Here is a 10,030-nt window from a genome sequence, read left to right on the forward strand (position 1 = left end):
ATGGAGTGTGATTTATTTTCAACTCAAATTATCTTCAAACTAATGAAATATAAAGTAATTAGGGAGGAAAATCCATCTGGATAACAGCAGACTGACTGCTCGTAAAATATACCACAGGTCTGGACCACTCGTGAATTTTGTTCGTATCTGAAAGAAATCAGAATACGAAAACATTGGTGAATGCTACAAATTCTCCTAAATCACTCGTACGCACAACTTAAGAACAAATCTGTGCGTACGAACGGTTCTTGCATGAGGCCCATTGTGCTGATAGAAAACCATGACCTGAACCAAGAGTCTGTGGAAAACTTGAGTCAGACACAAATCCTTAGATCTTAGTTTTGTTTAATTTCTTTAAAAAACAACAACATAAATTCAACAAAAATACAAAACATAAATTAAATGAAAGGTAGCAGATGAAGAAAATATCTTATTATATCTGCCTTTTTCTCAAATAAATAAATTCAATCAAAAATAATCTTCAGTTTACCAAAAACAAAAAAACAAATAAAAAATTAAATGTTTTAACTCCTTGAACAACAATTCATACATAATAACAATTAACTAATAATATTATAAAAAAGCATTCCTGTCCATCATCTTATACGACTTCACTTGTGTTCAGATGAATATATGTAACCTCTCTTGGACTGCAGGTGGCGCTGGCGGGACGATGACCTGGCTCCCAATGACATGAGCAACATCATCAAAATCCACAACCAGAACAACGAGCAGGCCTGGCAGGAGATCCTGAAGTGGGAAGCCCTGCACGCACAGTAAGCCGTTAACGTCCCAAACATCACGTCATGTTACGCTAACGCTGCAACCAAACCAGAGGTTAAAGTCACCAGTAGGCTTGAGTGGTATGAAAAATGGTGCCTGTATATTAACTCTGTGGAGCCTAGTCACATGATCAGTTTAAATCGCTCTGGCAGGAAAGATGAGCCGTCTCTGAGTCTCTGTTTCAATTTATATGTGAAAAGTAGAGACTTCAAACTATACATCAGTTTTTAAATTGTAAGGGTTGGACTAATAAAACCAGAGTTGTGATGAATAGTATACACCACTTTTTTTCAGGACTGTTGTTAATCTCTGACTGGAACATGTTTAATCTGGCAGCTTGTTAGAATCAACACAACAGAGTAAGCAGGGCTGTACAGTGCGACATTTATGCTATGAAAAAAAACTGTCTGTGCTATAAAAGAAAAAGGCTTTGTAGCACTGGTGCGACAGCTTTGGAAGCCGCTTTTTTTTCTGTCCGTCCAGCCGGACTTTTTGTTGTGCATTAAATTCCTGCGTACAATAAATTCCAGCGATGTGTAATGTAGGCGTTTGATTCAGACTGTTTTAAAAGAAAACCCGTTCCGTATAAACCTGACTCGGTTCAGAAGACACACGGAGGCAGAGAGAGAGAAGGAGAAGGAGGGGGAGCTTCCCCCGCCTCTGTACCTCGGAGCGAGGCAGCGACAGACCCGCGACAGACTCATCAAGTGCTTTGAGACTTTAACTGTAGCTCCCTAAAATAACTTAAATGCACCATCTGTGTTTTACCAAAAGCTCTCAGAAAATACCAACCGAAGCTGCTCCAGCCGCAACTCGTGCTAAAAACTGTGAACTTCCTCCCTGCAGCGCTCTGCTGTATCCTCACTGTCACACACACACACAAACACACACACACACAAACACACACACATGCATACACACACACACACACACACACGCACACACACACACATGCACGCACGCACGCACGTACGTGGTTGTTCTTCTATCCTTATGGGGACTTTGCATTGACTTTCATTCATTTACCAGGATTTTCTAAAGCCCATCTGACCCTAAGTCTAGTCTAAACTTTATTTACCCCGTGATGTGGACCGGGCTTTTGTCTCCATAAGAAACTGTGGGTCCTCCTCACCAGGCTTTGTGTACCGGGGAAATGGTCAAAAATTGTTTCACCAGGCAGCAAAAACAAGTACACACACCTCCTCCCCGCTTCATTCAGGAACATTAACCCTTTAGATGCATTAAAATGTAGAAAAACATCATTTTCATAGTGATTGGAAGTCTTTCTATGCTTGTTTTTATATTACATAACTGATATTTTGTATCTATAAAAGTTAGTATAATTAGAACAAAGAAATATGTGTATTTTGAATAAATGTTACAAATGGGTTGTTTTTTATTTTATTATTTTTTAGGCATGAAACTTCATTACTCTTTATACGTACTGATGAGATAAATACAAACTTTATTGACTCAGACACTAACTGCAGATACAATCAGAATAAGTCGGATTATTTTGAAACTTAAAACCCTAAAAAGATGTACTTGGACCTATTTGGATCTGCAACATAACAAAGGGTCAAGAGTTATTCTGCAGCTCCTGCTGCAGACTTTAGTAGCTTGAATCAGAGCAGCTGAGGTTTTTTTTCCACGCCTCTTTTAATTCCATCCTGTTCTCTGAAATCACACGTGAGCGCGATGAGAGAGGGTCTCTGTTGATGATTTCTGAACTGTCAGGGGGAAAATGAACATGTTATGTGTTGTTCATCCATTTAGTGGTTCTGTGTTCTTCAAAAGAGATTTAAACTGAGAACTCTGGATTAAGATAAAGCTGCTGATCACTTACAGTAATATTAAATTAATCATAGTAAATTATTTTCGATAACTATCATGAGGAGTCTTTAACATTAAGATGTAACATAGTAATTAAATATTCACATATAAATAAATTTCTTATAATTGAATCTGAGCTGTATTAATCTGTTTTTATCAAACAAGTAGCCTTTTGTGTTACTCCCCTGAAGTAGCTCAGTCTCAAAAAGGTTGGTGACTCCTGTCCTGCAACAATACTCACTATATTATTCACCATTCTGCCTTTTAGTTTTAGAGATTAGAACAGATATTTTATGCTGGAGCTACAACTTTTTGTTCTGTGCTACAAAATCAGCAACCTCTGTAGCACCGGTGCTATGAGCTAAAATGTTAACGGACAGCCCTGATAATAGAACGTAGTAATAGAGTAAACAGTATATGTGTACTACACTAAATGTAGTAGTGTTTTAATAAAGTTGATGTTGACGTCATTCATGGATTTCTTGATTCCACCTGCTCATCAGAAAATCTTCTCCCGTCTTCTGATAGGGAATGTCCATGTGGGCCGAAGCTGAAGAGGTTTGGTGGGAAGGCCAAAGAGTACTCCCCCCGAGCCCGCTTCCGCCACTTGATGGGGTGAGCCTCTCTTTGCTTTGCTGTTTTTTTAACCCAAAGTATCTTCTCGCCTCAAACAATTGTTGAATAAATATTGTCCAAGAATGGTGAAGCCATCTGTTTTTACCCGAGGCTGATCGGGCTTGTGTTTTACGAGTCTTCTAACACTCAGTGAAGAGTTTGTTCAGGTCAGCATCCGGAAGCTTCCATGTTTGAGTGCGTTGTCGTGTCTCTACAGATACGAGCTGCCCTTCGACCGCCACGACTGGATCGTTGACCGCTGTGGGAAGGAGGTGCGCTACGTAATCGATTACTACGATGGGGAAATTAACCAAGACACCTACCAGTTCTCCATCTTGGACGTGCGTCCTGCCTTCGATTCCTTTGGTGCTGTGTGGGACCGCATGAAAGTGGCCTGGTGGCGCTGGACTTCCTAACAGACTAATAGAGCTCCTAAACACACAAAGACTGCAGCTTGTTTTCTGGTTCATCTCCTGACATCATATGTAGGACTGTTAACAAAAACAAAACAAGACTATGAGGGGGGAAAAGAGCCTCAGAACCTCACAGATGTGATGCACAGGACTGACTTCTTTTGTTTCAAATAAATCACAAGAGATGTGCGTGTTCGTCCAGCAGGTCACATGACTGTTCAGACTCAGAGTCTGCTCAGTAAYTGATACTTTCATCAGGTTTTATATGAGAAATATGACATCATATTACTGTTAAACACATGAGGACCAGATGTGAGTCCAACAGGTGACAAAGCAAAGTCAGAAAATGAGCAGTGATTTTGTCTGGTTGCTTGTATCGAGTTTCCTAAAGGGTTAGTCTAAGTCTGCATTTCGAATCAATCATAATGTAACAGAAGAGATGAATTTAAACTCCTAACTGGATCAAACGTTTAACTGCATCATCTTCAAACTGTGACATTTTCTTTGTTTTAACTTTTTATTTATTTAAAGTATCCACTTCCTTTGTGTGGACAGGCACAGTCCAAAGTCTGTCCAGAATTAACTTTCAGTCATTTTACTCTATGTTCTTCTGGAAACATTGATTATACTTTATAAAATGCAACATTATATAAATGTCAAATCTACAAACTATATAACTGAGAAGTTAAACATGTACAACCGCAATTCTCAAAGTGTACGTTGTGTAAAATGTGAATAAAAACAAAATGCAGTGATTTGGAAATCAAACTCTTATTTTATTCACAATAGAACACAAAACATCAAAAGGTGAAACTAAGAAATGTTTAAGGATTCTAGATGTTATCAGTCCTGGATCATCTGTGGTAGTTTTTTAAATTTATTTTATTTATTTATTTATTTTTTTGCATCAAATGTTTTCAGTGCGTGAGAAGCCTGGACTACAACAAAGCTGTYGCAGTGGATGCTTTATGTTTGGCAACGTTTTGCTTAAATATGCAAGGCATTACCCAAAAAATGATGTCTGGATGGGAGCCTATGTTCTAAAATCTATAGAATTTTCTGCACTTGATGCTTTTCCAGACGTGTAAGCTGCTCCTGTCATKGGCACAGATTCACCCCAATACCATCAGAGAGGCAGGCTTTAAAATTGTACACTAAYAACAGGCTGAGTGGTCCCTCTTCTTTTTAGTTAGGAAGAGATGACATCCATGGTATTTTTAAAAGCAACAACGTTGTTTAGGCCTCCTAAAAAGTCTTGCATCTTAAAGTGATTAAAACATGGGAAATTCTGCTGAAAAATATGTATTTTTCTAAAAGTTTAAACGAAGCAGAATCACATTTGAGTACAAAAAAAAAAAAAAAAACCTGCAGAAGCTTCATCCAAACTCAGGAAAGTCAAAGTTAGGAAACCAATAAAAGTTGAGGGTTGGTGTAACAGAGGAGGGTCAACTGTGGAGATGCCTACAGGAAGCTGCAACAGAAAGTTTAATGATAAATCGCAGGATGTTTTATTTATATATTATTCAGTGACTCCGAGTGATTTGTTTATATAGCTAGCTCAAATACAGAAGCTGAAAGCAAACGTTTTCTGCTGATGATTTTTTTTCATGGATTTCTCATGACGTCGTTGCGAAATAACGATGAGCATTTTCTCAAGATGAGAAATTCTTTTCCTCTTGTGTATCATTCAGTAAGCATGCAGACGGCTCGGTCCCTTCAGCTGATAAACTTGCATATATTTTATCATTGCTATGAATAATAGAGAAACATCTGCCCCATCTGTGCAATCAAATCTGATGTGTCCACACAAATGCTATTTGTTTGCCATCTTCATTTACAGCCTTCAACCATGAAGCAGATAATCAGTTAAAAAGCAGCAGTGTGAACACACACACACACACACACACACACACACACACACACACACACACTAAATACGTTTGTATTTTTGGACTGGGCTGATTCTGAAAATATGTCACGAACCACTGTATGGATTTTAATGACACTTTTAGGAAATAATCACTGGTCTACAAATGATTAACTTTTGAAGCTAACTGAATTTAAAATGGCCAACTGACCTTAAACCACAAACATTGCTATAATTCAGTTAATCAGGCAGGAAGTGAGGTAAAATTTCAGGACAGCAGGTAAGAATCACAACACAAAGTCTAGCTGTGACATTCTGACACACTGAGTTACTGAGATTGTGTCTAAAGTTGTTTCAAAAAGAGGTTCCTTCTCAACATTAGATTATCTTAGTCTGAAACTATATAAGCTTAATTCTGCAACTACTACCACGCTAATACCCATGTTTGGTTCTTGCCCTATGTGCCCCTGTAATGGACTTGTGACCTGTCCAGGGTGTCTCTCGTCCCGCCCCTCACACAGGGACTGCAGGACATGGGCACCAGTGACCCCCATGTCTTCTTGGAAACTTAAGTTTCCTGTTGCCCCATCACTATTTATTTTTGAGAGACGAATGATTCAAAGATGTAGTGATGAGTAAATGAAGCTTTTCTGAAGCAATGAAGCTTTGAAAGAGGGGTTGTTTACTCAATGCTTTTCAACAGTTATTTGGCTCCATCTTGTGGCCAAAAGTATGAAGAGCAACTTCAAACAACACAAAATGAAATACTTCAGGTTGTAATTGTGCTGCTTCGAACACACATTTATTGTGAGTGAAACGTTGTTTTTATGAATAAGTAATTCTGATGAATAAACCTTTATAAATTGCCCTGGCATGTTGCCACTGTGTCTTCTTCACAATCGCAAATGAGCATTTGAGGCATTCTATGAAATCTCGCGATATAACACGAGAACGCCAATCACGCGATCTTCACGGTTTGCGCAGTTTCCAACATAGCCTTTAATATCTTTGGTTTCCAAAGGTTGCTGAGTGACGTCATCACTTCTGTTTGATGACGTCAATGATATGTCAAGACTCTTGCATAATTAGCCAATGGGGACCTTCACTCATGACGTCAAGCATATCATTTGCATATTTCTGCCACAGATGATCAGAAGATCTCAGTGGATTCTACAGAGATTCTAGTGTTAATTCAGTTGAAACAATATCTGGAGCTTTGAGGTCTTCGACAGACTTGGACAGCGAGTGGATTTGTTAAAAAGGTTGGTGTTTTTATTTTATTAAAAATTAATTTAAAGAAAATATCACTATATGCTGGACTGGAGCCCGGGAGTAGAGCACTGACCGAGGCTAGTTAGGAGTAAAGCTAGCAGAAGCTAGCTACAAGAGGCTACTGTAAAAACAATAATAAGGTTTAATCTATCTTTTTTATCAACAGGAAGTGCAGGAATAGAAACCAGGTGGTCTGCATCTTAGGCTGAGAAAAGTGAAAAAAACCTTTTCTAAGATGTCGGAAAATAATTTCAACCAGTCGGTGTCTTTTAAAGAAACCTGCAAAAATCTGGATGAAATAGCAGAGGGAAAGGCCATTCAGAGTGACTCAGAAGTTGGACGAAGGGCGTTTGGTTCAGTAGCTAAATCTCCTTTATGTGACCAAGAAGATGTTGCTTTGAAAATTGTGGGAAAAGAAAATGGCTCATCTGCCAACAAGGAGCCAGAAGCTGTTTTACACCTTAATCCTGACAAGAAAAACATCATGGTTGACAGGTTTTTGCATGAAGACTTTAATGGCTTTGAGTTGCTGAACCAGCATCTGTTGGATTTTATGGAACAGAGGAGGTCATCTCTGAAAGTGTCAGAGATCCGAGCTATTGCTAAACAAATGCTCGTTTCGCTAAACGCATTAGGACAAATGAAAATGGCACACGCTGACATTAAACCTGAAAATATAATGTTAGTCGATCACACTTCTATGCCATTCAAAGTAAAATCAATTGATTTTGACCTCTGTCATAGAATTTCTGATTTACCGGATTTGGGTGTATTTCAGACCAAAGCCTACAGCGCTCCAGAAGTCTACGTGGGGTTTCCAGCAACTGAAGCTGTGGACACATGGGGACTTGCAGCAACTTTAGCTGAGCTTTATCTTGGTCAGTGCCTTTTTCCAGGTAAAACTGATTATGAGATTTTAAAATCAATAGTTAGTCTCGTTGGTCAGCCGGACAAACACATACKTGACGGGGCATGCAGAGCCACACAATACTTTACGCTTCACCAGACAGACTCTGGAAGTGCGTGGCAATTCAAAACTGCAGAAAAATACCAACAAGAGTTTGGGAAGAAAATCGGACAATATAACGAGTTAATACCTTTTGAAGAAGTACTTTATTTGACATCCTTTATGCGTAATCCTTATGAGATACAGGATTTGAAAGTATTCATAGACTTGCTGAAACGAATGCTAGCTGTGAACCCTGGAGACCGGATCAAACCTGCAGATGCTTTGAAACATGACTTCATTACAATGAGTCATCTTCCTTACAACAGCAATGATTGTTATGTAAAAGAAGCATTTCAAATTATGTTAAATTGTCAGCCCACACTCACAGACGGTTTACCAATGGACCAAGATGGCACAAACACCTTGCATCCTGGTCCTATYGTGGAGCCACCTGTCAAAAATAACCCTGAAGAAAAGGGCGTGGACTTGAAAGAATTACCAGAATCTAAATCAAGTGATCTTATGAGTCAAATACAGGAGGGTTTCACCATCTGCAAAAAATCTAATGCCTACCATGTGGAAAAACTCCTCGGACGAGGTGCTTATGGATTAGTGGCTAAGTGTTGCATAAATAAGACGGACCAGTGTGTTGCTCTGAAGGTTTTGTCAAAAGAAAAAGCGTATTCAGCTAGGAAAGAAAGAAAAGTGATTTTACAGCTCAGAAAATTTGATCCTGACCAGTTCAACATCATGACTTGCTTTGACTGGTTCAAATATGAAGGCAATTTCTGCTTTACATTTGAGCTGCTGGATCGTAGCTTGTTTGACTTTATGAAACAAAGAAACCGGTCACCTCTGAAAGTGTCTGAGATCCGAGCTATCGCAAAACAAATACTCGTTTCTCTCACCGCCTTAGGAAAAATTAATATGGCTCACACTGACATTAAACCTGACAACTTAATGTTAGTTAACCACACTTCTATGCCATTCAAAGTAAAATTAATTGATTTTGGCCTATGTCATAGTATTTCAGATTTACCGAAGTTGAAATTATTTCAGGCTAAAGCCTACAGAGCCCCAGAAGTCTACGTGGGGTTTCCAGCAACTGCTGCTGTGGACATTTGGGGACTTGCTGTAACTTTGGGCGAGCTTTATCTTGGCCAGCGCCTATTTTCAGGTACAACTGAGTATGAGATTTTAAGATCAATTGTTAATCTCGTTGGTCAGCCGGACAAACATATTCTTGACGAAGCGTGCAGAGCCACAAAGTACTTTACGCTTCACCAGACAGACCCTAAAATTACCGGGAAATTTAAGTGGGCGAGAAAATACCAACACTCCGCAAGTGTCTGGAAATTGAAAACTGCAGAGCAATACCAGCAAGAGTTTGGTGAGAGTGTTAGAGAGGAAACAAAAAGCAAGTTAAAATCTCTGGATGACTTGCTTGAAATGACATCATCTATCAGCAATCCTCATGAGGTGCGGGATTTGAAAAAATTCATAGACTTGCTGAAACGAATGCTAGCTGTGAACCCTGGAGACCGGATCAAACCTGCAGATGCTTTGAAACATGACTTCATTACAATGAAGCATCTTCCTGTCAAAGACAATGACTCATATATAAAAGAAGCATCCCAAATTATGTCATTGTGTCACCCAAGATTGACAGAAGATTCACAAGTGGAGCAACAAAATGCAAACACCTCACATCCTGGTCCCACTGTGGAGCCACCTGAGAAAGAGGTAAAACATAAGAAACCTTTCAGAAGACTTAGAAAATTTTTTGCCAGAATTTTCAACGCTCATCACATCCTGTCCTAAAAGACATCGGGTCACTTACTAGTACTCACTAGAACTTTTATCTATTTTAGTTTATTACCATGACCCGCCCAAAACTAAAAAAAATAACAATCTTTTACGACACAATATGGAAGGATGAAATTCATTCTAGCTTAATTTTATCAGCTACTGGGAAAATTAAAAGCTACTGGTAGCATGATGGCTCGGTGGTTCGCACCAACGCCTCACAGCAAGAAGTTCCTGGGTTCAATCCCTGCTTCAGAGTTTTCACATTCTCTTCATGCTTCTTTGGGTTTTCTCCGGGTACTCCGGTTTGCCCCACCCCACAAAAAACATGTACAATAGGCTGCCTTCAGGCCCGGCCTCCTTTGGGGGTGAAAAGAAAAGATCTGTGATCTCAATGGGGATTTGCCTGGTTAAATAACAATAAATAAATAGCCTACCCAACACCTGCACACGTCTCTCCCAAACTCCAACTGAAACACATAGGACAACTAT

The 10,030-nt window shown here is 39.3% G+C and overlaps 2 protein-coding genes across 2 annotated transcripts in view; both read left to right on the plus strand.

The window, feature by feature from the left end:
* The window catches only part of hccsb (holocytochrome c synthase b), an 8,637-nt gene extending 4,231 nt beyond the window's left edge, over positions 1-4,406 (plus strand). The window contains exons 6-8 of the mRNA XM_014010470.1: positions 657-776; positions 3,145-3,231; positions 3,449-4,406. Coding sequence (XP_013865924.1) covers positions 657-776; positions 3,145-3,231; positions 3,449-3,647 — 406 coding nt within the window. The 3' untranslated portion in view covers positions 3,648-4,406. The remainder of the gene's footprint in view (positions 1-656; positions 777-3,144; positions 3,232-3,448) is intronic.
* Positions 4,407-6,660: 2,254 nt separating this feature from the next.
* LOC106519006 (homeodomain-interacting protein kinase 3) lies at positions 6,661-8,344 on the plus strand (the record flags this gene model as incomplete). The annotated part of the gene is given in 1 exon segment (XM_014010469.1): positions 6,661-8,344. A coding segment is annotated over 1 exon segment (1,326 nt), but the record flags the coding sequence as incomplete, so codon positions are not given.
* Between the last annotated feature and the right edge of the window lie 1,686 nt (positions 8,345-10,030).

The sequence above is a fragment of the Austrofundulus limnaeus genome, unplaced genomic scaffold (genome assembly GCF_001266775.1).
Source record: "Austrofundulus limnaeus strain Quisiro unplaced genomic scaffold, Austrofundulus_limnaeus-1.0 Scaffold69, whole genome shotgun sequence".
Lineage (NCBI taxonomy): Eukaryota > Metazoa > Chordata > Actinopteri > Cyprinodontiformes > Rivulidae > Austrofundulus > Austrofundulus limnaeus.